Genomic DNA, 19,020 nt, shown 5'->3' with positions numbered 1-19,020 from the left:
TAAATATCCAAAATAATTGTGTAAAATCCATTTAAGATACAATTATAAATTTCAGATGATTCATTATCACTGATGTCATTAAATTTATTGTTTTACAGCAGTACAGTAAAAGAAATAAAAATTAGTTTTAAGTTACAAAAATACATAAATACTGTAGAAGACTAATAACGAGGTGGTTATTCAGAAATCCAATGGCAGAGGGGAGAAAGCTGTTCCTAAAGCCTTGAGTGTAGATCTTTAGCCTCCTGACCTCCTCCCTTCCAGTAATAACACAAAGAGGACATCTCCCTGATGATGAGGGTCTTCAATGATGAATACCACCTTCTTGAGGCACTGTCTTTTGAAGATGTGCTTATTAGACTTTATCTTCTAATTTAGTTTATGATATAATCAGGTGAAACCAAGTGTGTTTCAATATCTTAAGACGCAGAGTGCACTGAAGGAAGTTAGATTTGTAAATAAGGGTGATAATGATAACTGGATGAAATAGGGCTGAAGGAAGTTTGTTTAAAATGGAAGTACTGAAAAATTGTGGACCAAAAAGCTTTTTCCTGTGCTGTAAATTCATTGTAATTATATCAGTGTGTATCTGGGGAGGGGTGTATAAAAGTTTTTAATCTAGCTCATCCCTTTTAGAGAAGCCATGGTCAAATAAATACAACCAAAGTAAATTAAAAATTAATTGTTGTTCAAGAAGAAAACTTGTGAATTTCCATCCTCAGTCAACCTAGAATATACATCAGAATGAAAATACTTTTCATAAAAGAAAAAAAATTGACGCTTGCACTAAGTGTGATGCACACTCAACATTTTTGTAAATTAATTCATTTGTTGCAAAGATCATCTTATGCTCACATGCAAATGCATCACCCAAGCAGCACTACAGTGTTGTCTTACTTATGAAGTGCTCAATGATCCCTTGTCTGCTGATCCACACAGACATAATATATCCAACAGCATTATTTTGAAAACCAGTATGGAAGGGGCCTTTACTTTCTAAGAAGTTTGTGAAGATCAGCGTATCACCTAAAACTTTGACAAACTTCTATAGATGTTGTGGAGAGTATATTGACTGGTTGTAGGATGCCCTGGCATGGAAACACTAATGCCCTCGTATGGAAAAGCTTACAAAAAAGTACAGGATATATCCCAGTCGATCACGGGTAAAGCCCTCCCCACCACTGAACACATCTACAGGAGTGCTACTGCAGGAAAGCACAGCATCCACCATAAAGGACCATCACCATCCAGGTCATGCTCCCTTCTTGCTGCTGCCTCAGGACTCACAACACCAGGTCCAGGAACAGTTATTACTTCCTCAACCAATAGGCTCTTGAACCAGAGGGGACAACTTCACTTGCCCATCATGAAACTGCTCCCACAACATATGGCCTCAATTTCAAGGACTCTTCATCTTATATTTATACACTTCACATGCGCCCAGATCTCCTCATCAACTTTCAGTTCCCTAGACCTGACTGCTCCATTTTCACCATGGATGTTTAGTCCCTTTACACTTCAATCTTCCATTCAAGCTCTCCACTTCTTTCTCAATAGAAGAACCAAGCAGCTCCCCTCCACCACCAGGAACAGTTGATCCCGACCTGGGGTCCATGGACCCCTCAGCTCGGTGGCATAAAAAGAGGTTGGAAATCTCTGGCCTGACTTATCTGGTCCTCACCCTCAGTAAATTTTGCTTTGGTTCCTCACACTTTCTCCAGACTTGAGGGGTAGCCTTGGACACCCACGTGGGCCCTAGCTATACCTGCCTTTTCATTGGCTGTGTAGAACAATCATGTTCCAAGCCTTCCCCTGTAATGCTCCCCGACTTTTCCTCTGCTACACTGATGACTGCATTGTTCCTCTTCATGCACCTTTGCTGAGTTTGTCAATTTCATCAACTTTGTCTCTAACCTTCCCCTCAAATTCACTCGGTCCATTTCTGACACTTTCCTCCCCTTTCTTGACCCTCTGTCTCCATCTCTGGAGACAAACTGTCAAAAGACATCTTTTATAAATCTACTGATTCCTATGGTTATTGTGACTATACCTGTTCGCACCGTCTCCTGTAAGAATGCTCTTCCCTTTCCTCAGTTCCTTCGTCTCCACAGCACCTGTTCCGTGGATGCAGCTTTCCTTTTGCCCGTCTTCAAAGGGCGGGGTTTTCCTCGCCCTGATGTTGCCCTCACCTGCATCCCTTCCAGTCCCTGAACATCCGTGCTTAACCCATCTTCCTGCCCCCTTAACAGTGATGAGTTCCTTTTGTCCTTACCTACTATACCATGAGCCTACACATCCAACACATCATCCTCCACAACTTCTGCTATCCTCAAAGGGATCCTACCACTAAATACCTTACCATCGCCCCCCCCCCTCCACTTCCCACAGAGATCACTCCCTCCAATTCTCTTGTCTATTCGTTTCTCTCCACTAACCTTCCACCCCCGGCAATTATCCCTACAAGTGGCCAAAGTGCTTCACCTCCTCCCTTGCCTCCATTAAAGGCCCCAAAAAAGTCCTTCCAGGTGAAGCAACACTGCACCTGCGAATCTATTGGGGTCGTCTATTGTGTCCAGTGCTACCAACGCAGCCTCCTCCACATTGCTGAGACCCATCGTAAATTGGGGACCGCTCTGTCAAGCATCTCCACTCCATTCTCTCCAAAAGAAGAATTTCCCAATAGCCAAACATTGTAATTTTCATTCTCATTCCTGTTCTGACATGTCAGTCCATGGCCTCTTCTTGTGCCATGATGAGGCCGCTCTCAGGGTAGAGAAGCAACATCTTAAATTCCATCTGAGTAGCCTCCAGCCTGATGGCTGGAACATCAGTTTCTCTCTCCAGTAAAATAAATTGCTTCCCCCTCTCCCTCCCCACTGCTTCTATTCCTCACTCTGGCACCTTCTCATCTGCCTATTGCCTTGTTTATTATTATTACTTTTTGTATTTGCATGGTTTATTGTCTTTTGTACTTTGGTTGCTTGTCCATTCTGTTGGGTGCAGTTGAATGCTCGCAAAAAAATGAATCTCAGAGTTGTATATGGTGTCATATACGCACTTTACAATAAATTTCCTTCAAAATTTGAAGATAGTTATTCCTATTTTCACAGCCATGATTCGTACCTCACTCAATTGATCAAAAATAGATTAGCTGGAGATTGAGTAAACAGTCAACATTGCAAACTGAGACCCTTCATCAAGGTCTCGGTCTGAAAAGTCGACTGTTTATTCATTTCCATAGATGCTGCCCGGACTGCTGAGTTCCTCCAGCATTTTGGGTGTGTTGCTTGGTTTTCCAGCATCTCCAGATTTTCTTGAATTTGCTGGATATTGACACATTGTTGATTGTGGGAGTACAAGTAACTACCACGTTTCCTGCTTAACACCAGTAACTAGATTACAAAAAGAAACTTCACTGTTTATAATATTTCAGGAGATCCCAGTTTTGGGTGATCGTGACATGAGAAGGTTGTATATAAATGCAAGACTCTCTTTTAAGTAACAGAGTTATCAAGCCTAAAACAGTCTTCATCTCAGTCACATGTCCATAACACCGCTTTATCCAACAGGCATTACAGTCAGTAAAAGTACTGCAGGTTTGAAATGGGTGGAACTGGGAATTCAGATAAATTTGCCTTTGATGCCCAGCCAGCTGAATCCTGAGATTATATTTCAGACATAATTTGACCTGTTTGAATTTTAAGCAGCTAGAAAATTGGAAGAGTCTGTTGTTAATTGACAGACAAATTTTAAATCTGTACACCAAGGCATGTTCATACTGATAGTTTTAGATATAGAAATGTTACTGGGTAAATGAATTAACATTCCATATGCCCCTATATCTCCATAACACTTCTGTCTGTAGCCCAAGAATTTTTAAGCTAAGATCTCCCTGCTGTGGCCATCTGAAACATTTCTTGCGCAGTCTTCAACTTAAAATAAACATGGTTATACACAGTTTGCATGCCCCTATTTAGATTTACTTCTGAGAAAATAGACAGTAGCCTACAGCCCCCCAATTTATATTTCAATTGATTAAGTCTTAAGAACACAGTAAAACAGAGAACCAGAGAAAAATCTGTGATCTATTTGGCTGATCCCTGAAAACTAAAAAGTTACCAAACTTCTCTCATGACTTACGATTGCTTCTTTCATCATGGAATTGTACAACGAACTGATAAATAACTTGCTTGAAAGCAAATGTACTGTTCTAAAACCTAACCCAGTATTAATAAAAAATATTGTCAATGGGTTAGTCATGGTTAATTATGAGTATCATTTTATTCATGGTGTCATGTTCTGCCTATAATCTTACTTTAAAAAAAATCAGCATTCAAGGCACTTTTACTCAAATTGCCACATGGCAGCCACTTTCACAGCACAAACCAGATCTCCCCTGACCTGCCTCCATCCATATTTCTTACAGCTGCACTGAACAGACATCCAGCATGGTTGAACTAGCTCAGTACCGTAAGCAAGCCTCATGCTGCCTAGTAAGGCACTACTAGACGACAGACTTCCTTATTTTTAAATCTCTGTGATATATGTAGCATGTACTTGAAGAGCAATGACCTGCAGAGTGAAGGACTGAATAGTGGAAAGTGAGTTTGCCTGGGCTGCTTTTTTTTGTGTTGATATGGAGTAATGTTATGGTATATTTATGAATGCTGCCATTTACTAACCCTAACTCACAAAGGCCAAAGTTACCAAGAGGGCGCCAAGTTTAAGAACACCCCTCAAAGAAAAGGTATTAAATTTCTTTACAGTGACTTTGCCTTCACTACAAACAAATGATCTTCATCTAAACCACCAATAATGTTCTTAGATAGATATTCAAAATATAAACTTTGCAGCTTCTTTTCGTTTCATTTCAGAAGGAAGTGTTAATTTCCCCCCTTTTTAGTGCCACAAATCCTACCCTAGCCTCATCCGAACACACTGAACGACGTTTGGAATGATCAAGAATAACTGTTTGTTGCAATGCAAACCTGCTGCCAAGTACACAAACAAACTAACACACCGTATAATCAACTAACAAATACATCTCATTGGTGAAAATCTGAATAGTTAAGTCACTTTTGCCCTTTTTAAGCTCTCGGTTTAAATGGTGTTCTTTGTCAACACCTTACTTTCAGATTTCTATTGTGTCATTTTATTCGTTTCCGAAATTGCTTCTTACGAGAGTATGCATCAATATGTCATGTCTAACCTTAAAGCACCGAAAGTCTAAACTTCACAATCCAACAATTAGATAATTTCTTTATGAGAAATTATCAACAATAAATCTAGATCCAATTCCAATTTTCCCAAAGTGCTCGCTAAAAGCAAATCCCCAGGACTTATACCAACATGCAAAAATTTCTCCGTCTCAAAAGTCTTCATACTCCAAGACGATTTTAAGATGCAAAATATTCGGCCCAGTCAAGAGATCTTCACAACACCCTCCCTCCTCCAATCCAAAGCTCTCGAAATCGAGCCAAGGCCTGGACCGCGATTCTGAATTTCTGCCCACTCTCTTCCAGCAAGACTCCATTAAATCTCACGCTTATCATAAACTTTGCACTACTCTTTATTCCCCTTGCTTCCAGAACTCGTGCTCACCCACCTGATTAAACTCTTCATCCGCGTAAATATCGATTAAGTCAGCTCCCTCGGCCATTCCCCCAGCCGCGCCGCACCGTACCGCGCGAACAGGGACAATTAAACAACCGGATGCCTTTCGGGGACGAACCAAACTGCGGAGGCAACACGGACCCAATTGCATGTGACACCGTGCACTTCCGGTCCTGAAGAGTGAGCAGGCTTTCGGCCCTTATCAGTTCTCAGGTTGGCCCTGCTGCTTCGTATTGCTCTGGGCTCTGCCACGTTTGTAACTACATGGGTGTAAGATGTCGATTGTGCGCAATGTGAGTAAAACCTTCAACTACAAAAATACTCAGGAAGCGACTTGGCATTCAAGTTTCTGTTCACTAGCGACGGTGAGGTTGACAGGTCATTTCACCTGAATGTCACCGGGGGCTAACGTTTCATATTTTGACATATCCGGCCTCCGCCCCCCGCTTTCGGAAAGTTTAATGATAGATAGATAAATTTAACAGATTGATTAACTAAGGGAGTACGTAACCGATTCTAGACATTGAAACTAAAGTACAGTATTCAAGATCACACGAAGACTCAAGAAAATCTAAAAGAGTCCCTTAAAAGCCGAATCTAGATTATTATTTTAAATAAAATAATAAATTGTTGCAAGACTCAGAGTTAAAGCAACTGAATGGCAAGAACAAGTTTGGGTAGCTGAACAACCTCAAGTGAATACTTGGGTAAAAATTAATTCTCAGTCACCCAGTTTCAATTTAATTGTGCCTTCATGCAGAATAGAAACGGACCCACCTGTCTATTATGTTCATGATTGGCCATTACCTAACTATATTAATCCTATTCCCAGCACTTAGTCCACAGCATTCTATGCTGTAATATTTCAAGTGGTGATCCAAATATTTAAGTGGTCACTATCTGCCCTGCCTCAGCAGTGAGTTCTAGGTATTTTCTTCTCTTCAATGTGTCTCCCCTCTAAATCTCTTAACTTAAATCTATGATGTTACTAGAGAAGGGGTGACTCGTTGGGGCTCCCTTTGAGAGAAAGGTAGTGCAGTCTGATGTGACCAGAACGAACATTAAATTTTCAAGAATGCTTACTAAAGAGCAAGATTTCTTATTGCCCCTCATAATTTGTACTCCTCAATTCCACCACTTCAGCATTTTTGACTTAGTCATTTTGAAATACAAGACCCTTACTGAGTTTAATTTCACCTGTTTAAATTTTACCAACTCTTCAATATTGTTTATAGCTGAAAACTACCTTCCTCACTATCAACAAAGCTTCCAATCTTTGTGTCAACTACAAACATACTATCACTTCTCTGCATTTTCATCCAGATTGTCAAGAGGAAACAGTAAGTGGCCCAGCATTGATCACTTCATTAAACCACCAAAACTTCCAAACATCATCTGTTTCTTACCACCAAAGCAATTTTAGGCTTAATTTGCTAAATTGCCCTCAACCCCATGGGCTTTTAATCTTTCAGATGAATCTCCCTGTGGAACCTCATTCAAAAATCAGTTTGAAGTCCATGTAGAGCATATCAACACGACTACCTTAATCACCTTCTCGGGGAGAAAATCAAATTAGTCAGACAAGACACCTGCTTAATACAGCCATGCTGACTAACCTTGATCAATCACTGCATCTCAAGTTCAGATTGAAGTTGTTCTTAATATTTTTCTACAACTATTTCCCTACAGCCAGTGCTGCACCCTGCCTCTAATTACTTGCTACATACTTACTGCCCTTCCTAAATTAGGGTACCACATAGAATGCTCCAGTGTGGCCAGAGAAGATTTGAAATTTTTGTCAGAGCACCAGCAATCTTGTCTTTAGTGGTCTTGGATCCCTAGGGATTTATCCACTGTTAAACCTGCTAAGACATAAAATGGTAATTTCAGTTGCAATTTGTTTCAGAACTCTGCTATCCCCCCACCCCGGAATTCCCAAATACAATGTCTTTTTCCACTGTGAATACAGATTGGAAGAATTAATGTGAAAGCTCACCATCAAATAAACTCTTCTTGGGCTTCCAGCTGGGTACACATATCAGTTTCACCAATGTTTCAATGACAAGCTCTGCTATCTTTATCAGGGATAATGCCTAGGCATAACTAGTCTGATGCTATATATACCCCTGTTGTCCGTCACTCCTGATTGGTTAGTTTCCATCCAATCAGGTTTTCGTTGTCCCACCTTGTTTACCATCAAATTCCAGTTCTTACTTAGAGCAAGACCTTCATCTTTGTTAAAGTTCTTTTTCTCTAGTTTTATTTCAATGGTTTCCTTCATCAGGCGGTCCCAAAAGCCATTGGCATGGCACAGTAGTTTTGTGCCATTGAAGTCAATCGTATGGCTGGTAGTGTTCTGCTACCGCCGGTTTCTCTGGCTCCATACTCAGATTATCTCTTTGGTTTCTAATGGACTATTCCATTTCCCAGTTTACCTTTTTGCCCTTTGTATAATTGGAAAATGCTTAGGGACTTGCATAACCTTGCCTGTCATTGCCATGTTGCGATTTCTCTTTCCCTCATAATTACTTTGAAGTTTCCCCCTAAATGTTCTATACTGTAGTTTTCAGTTCTCTAAACCTGCACAAGGTACCCTTATTTTCTTTATTCAGCCCTTGATTTGACATCCATGATCCCTTTTACTTGTTTGCTTTGTCCCTCACCATTAGGGAAACACAAGTAAACAAATTAACCTTGGGTTCTCACTGTTTAATTTTTGAATGGCTCACACTGGTTGCATCCAAGCTTAACTGCACATAGCTGCTCACAATCTACTTTGCCAGGTTGTCCCCTGTCAGAATCAGAATCCTTTATTATCACCAAGTATGAGGACACATACAGGGAATTTGATGCCGGTTTCCCTGAGCTCCCTCTGTACAGAATTAAAAACAAACAAAACAATAGTGCAAATAATCATAAACTATATACAATGAGGTCCACCTCTTTGAATGTACAGGTGGACTTGATTTATAATAGACTAAAATTCAAGTGTTCATAAGACTGATGACATATGGAAAGAAACTGTTCTTGTACCTATTTGTCTTGGCATACAGTGATCTAAAGCGCCTACTAGAAGGAAGGTGTTGAAACAGGTGATGTCCAGGGTGTAATGGGTCTACAATAATGCTGCTTGCTCGCTTCCTCACTCTAGATGCATATAAGTCCTGGATCGAGGGCAGCTGCACACCAATAATCCTTTCTGCAGCCCTGACAGTTCTTTGGAGTCTATTCTTGTCTTTTTTGGTAGCTGATCCAAACCAGACAGTGATGGACGAACAGAGAACAGACTGGATTATTCCTAAATGGAATTGAATCAGCAGCTCCTGAGGCAAGTTGTACTTCCTGAGTTGACGTAGGAAATACAACCTCTGCTGAGCTTTTTTGATAAAGAGTGTCTGCATTGGGTGTCCACTTCAGGTCCTGGTAGATTGTGACACCCAGAAATCTGAAGGTCTCCACAGCAGACGCAATACTGTTGAGTATAGTGAGTGGGGGGAGTATTGGGGGCTCCTCCTGAAGTCCACTGTCATCTCCACAGTCTTGAGCGTATTTGGCTCCAGATTGTTCTGACCACACCAGAGGGCCAGCCGTTCCACCTCCCATCTGTATGCAGACTCATCACCGTCTCGGATAAGGCCAATGACAGTTGTGTCATCTGCAAACTTCAGGAGTTTAACAGATGGATCCTGTGAGGTGCAGTCATTAGTGTAAAGGGAGAAGAGCAGTGGGGAGAGCACACATCCCTGGGGGGCACCGGTACTGATTTTCCAGGAGCTAGAGATGATGCTCCCCAGCCTCTCTTGCTGCACCTGTCAGTCAGGAAGCTTGTGATCCACTGACAGATGGCGGGGGAGACAGTAAGCTGGGTGAGTTTGGAGTGGAGGATTTCTGGGACGATGGTGTTAAACGCCGAGCTGAAGTCAACAAATAGGACCCTCACAGAAGTTCCTGGGTTGTCGAGGTGTTGTAGAATGTAATGCAGTCCCATGTTGACTGCATCATCCACTGACCTATTTGCCCGATAAGCAAACTGCAGAGGGTCCAGCAGGGGGCCTATGATGACCTTCAGGTGAGCCAACACTAGTCTCTCAAAGGACTTCATGACCACAGATGTCAAAGCAACTGGCCTGTAGTCATTTAGTCCCTTGATAGTGGGTTTCTTAGGGACTGGAATGATAATGGAGTGCTTGAAGCAATGAGGGACTTCACACAGCTCCAGTGATCTATTGAAGATCCGTGTGTAGATGTGGGCCAGCTGATCAGCGCAGGTCTTCAGGCAGGAGGGCGACACATCATCTGGGCCTGGCACTTTCCTGGTCTTCTGCCTCCGGAACAGCTGACTCACCTCCCTCTCACAGATCCTAAGTGCAGGTACAAGGGAGTTGGAAGTGAAGGGGGATAGGGGGAGCAGTTTTTGTAATGTGGGGTGAGAAAGCGGATACTAAGATGTCGGTGATCGATGATGGGGGTTGCAGGTAGGTCTGTATTTTGGCTGGAGGGAATGAAGGTGTCGAATCTACAATAAAACTTGTTCAGATCGTCAGTCAGTTGATGGCTCTCCACAGCCTGAGGGAATGGTTTCTTGTAGTTGGTGATCTCTTGGAGCCCCTTCCACACTGACACTGGGTCGTTGTCTGAAAACCTGTTTTGCAGTTTTCCAATGTAGCGCTTCTTTGCTGCCTTAATCTCCCTTGTCAGTGTGTTCCTGGCTCATTTGTACAGAATCCTGTCCCCTCTTCTGTGTGCCTCCTCCTTCACCCGACGAAGCTGCCTGAGTTGTGATGTGAACCAGGGCTTGTTGTTATTGAATGTGCAAGAAGGTTTTTGTTGGAATGCACATGTCTTTACAAAAACTGATGTATGAGTTCTAGCCATGCCCCAGTTCAGGAGCTTAAATTCTGATATACCCTTGCCTTTTTCTGTAACAATCTTAAAACTCAGTATCTCATAAATATTCTCATTGCCCCAAAAATTAGATCCAGTTTTGCCCCTTCAGTCACAGGTCTATCTACTGGCTCTTAGAATCCTCCTGAATGCACTTTCAAAAATTCCTCCCTGCCACTACATTAAAGCAGATAATAGCAGAGAATTTGTAAACATTAAAATCCCTAACAGGACTTGAATATAAAAGCAGGAATGTAATGCGGAGGCTTTGTAAGACATTAGTCAGATGCAAATGCTACACCTGTCCCCACACCTCCCCCCTTACCACCATTCCAGGCCCCAGACAGTAGGCAACACTTCACCTGCGAGTCTGCTGGAGTCGTCTATTGCATCCGGTGCTCCCTCCTCTACATCAGCGAGACCCGACGCAGATTGGGGGACCGCTTCATTGAGCACCTACGCTCCATCCGTCACAATAGACAGGACCTCCCGGTTGCCACCCACTTCAACACTGCCTCTCATTCCCATCTAGATATGTCCATACATGGCCTCCTCTACTGCCATGATGAGGCCAAACTCAGGTTGGAGGAGCAACACCTCATCTACCGTCTGGGTAGCCTCCAGCCTGGTGGTATGAACACTGAATTCTCCAATTTCCAGTAATTCCCTCCCCCTCCCCCTTCCCCTATCCCAGGTCCCTCTCTGCCTCTCTCCCCTTTCAACTTTCTGCTTGTTTGTCGCTACAGTTCTTTCATGCTTATCCCCTCCCCCTCCCCCCTTTATCTTTCCTCTGATTGGTTTTCCACCTGGCGCCTCTAGGCCCTACCCCCTCCCCTATCTCTATTACTGGGCTTCGGTCCTCTCCTCCCCCCCACCCCATTCCTGATGAAGGGTCTCGGCCCGAAACATTGGCTACTCTTTTCTCACGGATGCTGCCTGACCTGCTGAGTTCTTCCAGCGTTGTGTTCGTATTCTTTGATCCACAGCATCTGCAATTGTATTTTTGTGTATTGGTCAGATCACATCTGGAGGACTGTGAGAAGTTTTGGATCCCTTGTCTAGGAAAGGATTTGTGGTACAGGTATTGGAGGCGGTCCAGAGGAGGCCCACTATAATTATCCCGGGAATGAAAGGGTTAACATTTGAGGACCGTTTGATGGCTCTGGGCCTGTACTTACTGGAGTTCAAAAGAATGAGAAGGGATCTCATTGAAACCTATAGAATACTGAAAGACCAAGATAGAGTGGACATGGAGCAGATGTTTCCTGCAGTGGGACAATCTAGGACTGGGGAGCACAGCCTCAAAATACAGGGACATCCCGTTAGAAATAAAGGGGAATTTCTTTAGCCAGAGAGTGGAGAATCTGTGAAATTTATTGCCACGGACAGCTGTGGAGACCAAATCAGTGGGTATATTTAAAGTGGAGGTTAATAGGTTCTTGATTAGTAAGGGTGGCAAATGTTATAAGGAGCAGGCAGGAGAATGGGGTTGAGAGGAATAATAAATCAGCCATGATGAAATAGTGCAGCAGACTTGATGGGCTAAATGGACTAATTTTGCTTTTATATCTTATGGTCTTAATATTTTCACTATGATTTTCCTTGCATATCTGTTCCTCGGTAAGCTGCTGATTATTTGGAACCCTGGAGCTGTCCCCAGAAAAGTGATTTGTATCCTTTTATTTTTCTGAACCGTGTCAATATGACCTCATTTGAATAACTTCCTAGATATGCCCTCTCCTCATTGTAGTTTTTCTTCAACATTATTCTGTTCCTCACCTTTACTGTCCCCCTTTCCCTATTTAGTATTCCTTTTCCCAGTCTCACTTCACTTTTCTTCCATACTTGTCTGTTCCTTATCCACTGCTGTATTCATACTGTGTCAAATTTCCCAGCCAGATTCATTTAAGTTCTTCTCAACATTCAAACCTGGGGTTTTGAACCAAAGTCTTAAGATCTAAACATGTAGTAACCTGCAAAGCTAACAAGTACAGGGGATCACGGATGTCAAAGCAAGGGCTGAATAAAGAGTAAGAGTCTTTACATGTAGTAACATGTGATTTTAATGTATAAAAGCTACTTGCAATGAATTTAGTAGTTACAGTAACAAGGTGAAGCAAGATTATGCTTGTTTGGCCCAGCATGCGTATGGTGTTTTTTTTTTTCTTATGCACCTTTACTGAAAAAAGTCAAATGTTACTTTACTCTTAATCAGAGTCCTGGAAATTTAAAGTGATTATCTGAAATGCATGGTTCAGAAGAATTTCAGGTCCTTAAACTACCTGAAATATCTAAAGTTTCCTTTGAATAAATCAAACTAATTAGTTCATCTCTTTATATATGCAACATTAATAATTACAGTCCAAAGTACTTCTTGTAACTATGTAAATTTCCATTGTTTTAAAATATACACAGATCCTATCCAAGATTATGTGATAGTAAATTTGTAAAATTGATAGAAAATAGAAAGTGGATACTTTTTAGTGATATCATCAGTTGAAAATGGAAAATTTTGCTGAAGATATTGGTTTTGATTTTTTTTACATCTCAAGTGAAAAATGAATAAATATTCCATAAGACGTAGGAGCAGAATTGGGCCATTTGGCTCATCAAGTCTGCTCTGCCATTTAATCATGGCTGATCCTTTTCCCCTCCCCAGCCTACTCCCAGTAACCTTTGATGCTGTGGTAAATCAAGAACCTATCAATCTCTGCCTTAAATACACCCAACAACCTGGACTCCACAGCTGAATTTGGTAATAAATTCCACAAATTCACCACCCTCTGACTAAAGAGATTTCTCTGCATCTCTGTTTTAAATGAACACCCATCTAACCTGAGACTGTGCCTTCATGTCTTAGTTTCTCCCACCATGGGAAACATCCTTTCCACATCTACTCTGTCTAGGCCTGTGAACATTCAGTAGGTTTCAATGAGATCCCCCATTGTCCTTCTAAATTCCAGCAAGGCCCAGAAATATCCCTCTGGACTCACCAATGACAACACATCCTTTCTGAGATAAGGGGCCCAAAACTGTTGACAGTATTACAAGTGCAGTGGGACTACTGTCTTATAAAGGCTCAGCATTATCTCTTTGCTTTTAGGTTCTTCTCCCCTTGAAATAAATGCCAACATTGCATTTGCCTTCTTTACCACAGACTCAACTTGTAAATTAACTTTCTGGGAGTCTTGCACAAGGACTTCTAAGTCCCTGTGCACGAATACCAGAATCTTGTCTAAAAGATTTGACATGATCTGCTAAAGCTGCTTATAAGCTTCTGCCGGTATACTAAACCACCCCTTGTCTCGCTTGATTACCCTCAGTAGCCACTTTATTAGGTACACCGGTATGTTTGTGCAAAGAGAAACATGCAGACTGATCAAGAGTTTTTGTTTTTGGTCTTTTGCCTCTGTATCCCATCCATTTCATGGTTAGATGTGTTGTGTGTTCAGAGATGCTCTTCTGCTCACCACTGTAGTAACATGTGGTTATTTGAGTTACTGTCACCTTCCTGTTCTCTTAAACCAGTCTGGCCATTCTCCTCTGACCTTTCTCATTAACAAGGCATCTTCACCCATAGAACTGCCGCTGACTGGGTGTTTTTTGTTATTTTCAACATTCTCTGTAAATTCCAGATATTATTGTGTGTAAAAATCCTAGGAGATCAGCAGTTCTTGAGATACTCAAAACCACTCCATGTAGCACCAACAATCATTCCAAAGTCAAAGTTACTTGGATCACATTTCTTCCCCATTCTGATGTTTGGTCTGACAACAACTGACCCACTTGACCATGTTTTAATACATTGGGTTGCTGCCTCGTGATTGATGAGATGGGTAGCATGGTGGTGTAGTGGTTAGCGCAACGCTTACAGTACTGGCAACCCAGGTTCAATTCTTGCTACTGCCAGTAAGTATGTTCTACTTGTGACTATATGGGTTTCCTCTGGGTGCTCCAGTTTCCTCCCACAGTCCAAAGATGTATTGATTGGTAGTTTAATTGGTCATTGTAAATTGTCCTGTGATTAGGCTAGGACTAAATCAGGGGATTGCTGGTTGGCACAGTTCGAAGGACTGTAAGGGCCTATTCCATGCTGTGTCTCAATAAAAATAAATTTTAAAATATTTGCATTTTTGAGCAGGTGTATATGTGTACCTAATAAATTGGCCACTGTGTGTATTTAAAAGTGATTTAATATGTATAGGCTAAAAGACTCTCTATCTTGTTTTCTATAGGTTAGGTACCTGACCAGAGGAAGAGTTGCTCAGGCCATACTGGGTGCTTCCCCTATCAGAGCATATCGTGGTGATACTGATGATCGTTAACAGATATCATACAAATACCACTGCCTCCATGGGAAGAGCGAACAAATGAGCCACTGGACACAAAGCGGGCACGCCTGCTATATGAGAGCCGTAAACGTGGAATGTTAGAGAATTGCATTTTACTGAGGTATAAGTGACCCTTAAATTTGACGATAGACCCTATTGAGTTACAATTTGATAAGGTGTTGTTCTCTAATTGTGCTTTTTCTCCTGATGCCATTCTGTCTTATTAGTTGATACACTAATGTTCAAAAAAATCTGGCAAGCTCTAAACTTTAGTGTTGCAGGACTAGCAGGTATTTTGGACTAGTGGATGTTATTCATTTTAATACCTAATTCCTCTTTTAATTCGGTTTTTAAATGTTACACAATATGATTTTTTTTTCCAGATATGAAAAGGTAAGAATTGGAGCCTCAATAGATGAAAAAAGAGTATTAGAACTGAGGTCCAGTGAGCAGACAGGTAGCGCAGCGAATATTACCTGGTGATCCAGATGCCGAACCATCAAGAATTCTTAATAGTCTGATAGCAGATTCCCAGGATTTTACTGTATTCCACATCTTGTTCTGACCCAAGTGTTATTTGAGAAATTGCAGAGTTTTTATTTCTACATTTGAACACACCTGAAAGTATTTTCTGTTGGTATTGCTGCCTCAAGTACAATGTATTTCCCCCTGTATTTTTGTTCAGTTAACAAAAATAAAGATTTGTAGCACAGATTTACAACTAGAAGCATCATTGTGGAGTAGACTAAACCCTAGATGAATTCACCATGTAAATTGGATATGGTTTATATGATAGAACAACTTCATTGCTTGAAATATAAAATTCTACATAAATTGATATAACATAAAAAGTTACCCAAGAATTCATGAATTATTTTGTAAGTACTAAACACAAAATAATTTCATGCTACTGGAAGAAGAAAGATTAATGAAAATAAAGAAGGTTGCAAGGAATCCTGCCTTTTATTTATTAGGGAAGATGTTAAACTGATTGGTGTCAGAAACATTTGGCACTTTACATTTAGTTTAACTCAGTTGCTAACAATCTCATCCGGTGTTGAAATATGTTTTAAAGCTGAACATCAGAGGTTTATAGCTAGACTTAAATTTATTATTTTACATTTCAGTTTCTTTGCAAAAAAGTACCTGAATGAAATGACTGAGAAGCAGCTAAGTTTGTATGATAAGCTGATCAATCAGCCAACCAACGACTGGGATATTTACTACTGGATAACAGGTTTGTACAGATACAGCTGTTTACTCTACACACATCACCCTTCCAGTCTGATTTAAGGACAATTATTGAGTGACTTCATGCCCTTTACAACTTGCTTTCCCCTCTAAAGCTGCAAACCACCAGCTGTCACAAGAGTTCTGTAGAAAGACAACGAACCAATGAAAAATACTGTTGTGATTGATTAGAAATTAAAGCATGGTATGCTAGTGTTTGCTGGCCACATTTACCTGGACCCACATTCTGTTCCTAATAACAGACTTGTGGAAAGTGAACAAGAGAGAGTAAGTGTCCTCCTGGCCCTGGACGTGTCCTGCTGGGAAAGCCTGGGCTCAGGATTAAGGGGATTCCCATTACCCTGGGGTGAGGAAGAACTTGAAAGGCTTTGAGAGGAAGGTGGGGATTTTGAGTGGGTGAGTAGCATTTGATGACCAGGTCATTGGTTTCAGTAATGATGGTTCTGTGAACAGTGCTTCCCCCCTCCACCTCCAAAAGTAAATTATGTATGACTTTTTAGGCAGCAATATTAATTAAATGCCCATGTAAAATGATAGTAGTTCATATGAGAAAGGGTCATATGATGAAAGGTCTCGGCCCAAAACATCGACAGTGCTTCTCCCTATAGATGCTGCCTGGCCTGCTGCGTTCCACCAGCATTTTGTGTGTGTAGTTCATATGAGATAGTTTCTATTAGGGTCATTACTGTTAAGCCAAGAAAGTATACTCATCTGCATTTTCCATCAAGACATACTGAATAACAAACATGGGTAATTTGTTCAGATAATGAAGAATCAAAATTTTGCAGGGGTATTTAACTAGTAATACCCCAAATGTAGATACTTTTTTTTTTAAAAAAAGGAGCAATTTTGTCTGAACCATAGTAAGCATCATCTAAGTTAACCTTCCTCTAGAATTTAATTAATAGGTAAGAACTGATCTTTTTGTGGGTTGAAAAGGGCATTGGGTTTGAGTCAGCCTTTGTCATTCTGAAACTTGGTTACTCCATATAATTGATTGTTGTGACTTTGTTTTTCTTTTCTTTCACTGAAACAGAAACCAAGCCGACTCCTCCAGAATTTGATAATGAAGTAATGACTTTGCTGAAAGAATTTACCAAAAACCGTAATATGGAACATAGAGCAGGGCAACCTGCCCTTGACTATCTCTTTGAAGACAAAAATTAAAATGGGTTTATATTGCCCCTACATGAACTACTGATGAGAGATGGATTTACTTTTTGCAAATACCAGGTATACTCAGCAGCACACAGAAATTCCTATATTCAAGTTTCACTGTTAGCATTTTTCAAAATTGCATACCACTAAACCTTTTTTCTGCGGTGTGTGAACTGCACTACATACATAAAAGTAAACCATGCAACTAAAATCCTCCCCCTTCAAAGTTTGAGTCTTTGATATTTCTGTGTCAGAAACAATTGATTTATATAAATATTAATGAATGAGATCAATTTATGATTGTGTATAAAAGAAATTTAAGCTGATCTCTTGAAAAAAAGACTATTTTTGGAAAGATAGTATAATATACTTCATTGAACCTTGTTCATTAGCTGAGTGGTTAGGTGTGATATTTGGGTAATGTGATATAAAGTTACAGATGATTAGCTTTCCTAAGTTAGCTAAGTCTAGCAGAATGATTGGAATCGGCAAATCCTCCAACCTAGTTACTCCTCTATCCCACATGAAAAATTAATGTGTGTGAGGGGGAAAATTACATGATCAGATTTCTTGTCCTGACCAAGACTGGAATTTAGGAAAAGGAGAGTATTCAGAAGATTGAAAGAACCTGTTCAGAGTACTTGAAAGCTAATGTTATTAATAGAACGACATAACTGGGGGTGGGGGAAGGAAAATGAGTTGTTTATCCATGAAACACTAGCTTCTAACATTTGCCTCATTTGTTAACCAGAATAAAATTGAATGGAGTAACATTTCGTTAAATTTAGGTTAACAGTATCAGTGAGAGAAAATTATTTAATACTTCAAATGCTTGCAATCTCACTAGATTCCATTACAAGTGTGAACATTGAGGTTATGGAACTATATTGTTGTGTTTGTTTACTGTTAAAAGTACAATGTTCAAGATTTCTGTATGTCCACCACTGTTGTTACTTTCATTTGGACTAGGATAAGCAAATTCATAAAATAAAAGTTGAAGCAGTATCACAAGCTTCTTGATTACACCTAAGTTGTCAATGTGAATTGCTTCAGTACTTCCATCTGCAAGTTCAAGATCTGCAAATTTCTCATTAACTGGATCTTGCTACATAGGTAATTTCTGCTTTACTCTAGTTGTTCAATAAATAAGCACACACTTTGTGCCTGGTATGAATATAGTTCAACACAATCAAAGATGCTGCAAGTATCCTGGAAGGTTGATGGCCATAATTTGACTAAATGTTTGTTGGATACAGATGCAGCACTACAGACTTACTGCCATCAGCTCTCAAAATCCTGACCAATTCCAAACTGCTCAAACTTCTATGCGTCATGCAAAAGCAAAATGAACATCATCACTACAGCAGTCAGACTTCAGTCTTTGCAAGTGCTTGTGTATGATAGAATTCAATATAATGATTCTTTGTGGCCAAATAAAACAGAAGCTTGATATTGAAACAACAACACACACAAAATGCTGGTGGAACACAGCAGGCCAGGCAGCATCTATAGGATAAGCACTGTCGACGTTTCGGGCCGAGACCCTTCGTCAGGAGTAACCGAAAGGGAAGATAGTAAGAGATTTGAAAGTAGTGGGGGGGAGGGGGAAATGCAAAATGATAGGAGAAGACCGGAGGGGGTGGGGTGAAGCTAAGAGCTGGAAAGGTGATAGGCGAAAGTGATAGAGAGATGGAGAAGGGAAAGGATCATGGGACGGGAGGCCTCGGGCGAAAGAAAGGGGGGGGGGGGGGAAGCACCAGAGGGAGATGGAGAACAGGTAAAC

The 19,020-nt window shown here is 40.8% G+C and overlaps 2 protein-coding genes across 2 annotated transcripts in view; one reads left to right on the top strand and one right to left on the bottom strand.

Moving 5' to 3' along the window:
• The window catches only part of LOC140729508 (cleavage and polyadenylation specificity factor subunit 7-like), a 79,555-nt gene extending 73,830 nt beyond the window's left edge, over positions 1–5,725 (bottom strand). The window contains exon 1 of the mRNA XM_073049304.1: positions 5,606–5,725. Within this exon, the coding sequence (XP_072905405.1) occupies positions 5,606–5,659 (54 nt within the window). The 5' untranslated portion in view covers positions 5,660–5,725. The remainder of the gene's footprint in view (positions 1–5,605) is intronic.
• A 31-nt stretch (positions 5,726–5,756) lies between these two features.
• On the top strand, positions 5,757–18,262 carry sdhaf2 (succinate dehydrogenase complex assembly factor 2). Its single transcript, XM_073049305.1, is given in 5 exon segments — positions 5,757–5,906; positions 14,733–14,814; positions 14,817–14,949; positions 15,956–16,065; positions 17,116–18,262. Coding segments are annotated over 5 exon segments (474 nt in total). The 5' UTR covers positions 5,757–5,888; the 3' UTR covers positions 17,247–18,262.
• The last annotated feature ends 758 nt before the right edge of the window (positions 18,263–19,020 follow it).

Source organism: Hemitrygon akajei, chromosome 6 (genome assembly GCF_048418815.1).
Source record: "Hemitrygon akajei chromosome 6, sHemAka1.3, whole genome shotgun sequence".
NCBI lineage: Eukaryota > Metazoa > Chordata > Chondrichthyes > Myliobatiformes > Dasyatidae > Hemitrygon > Hemitrygon akajei.
Note: the sequence above shows the minus strand (reverse complement) of the source record. Positions and strands in the feature narration are given on the sequence as shown.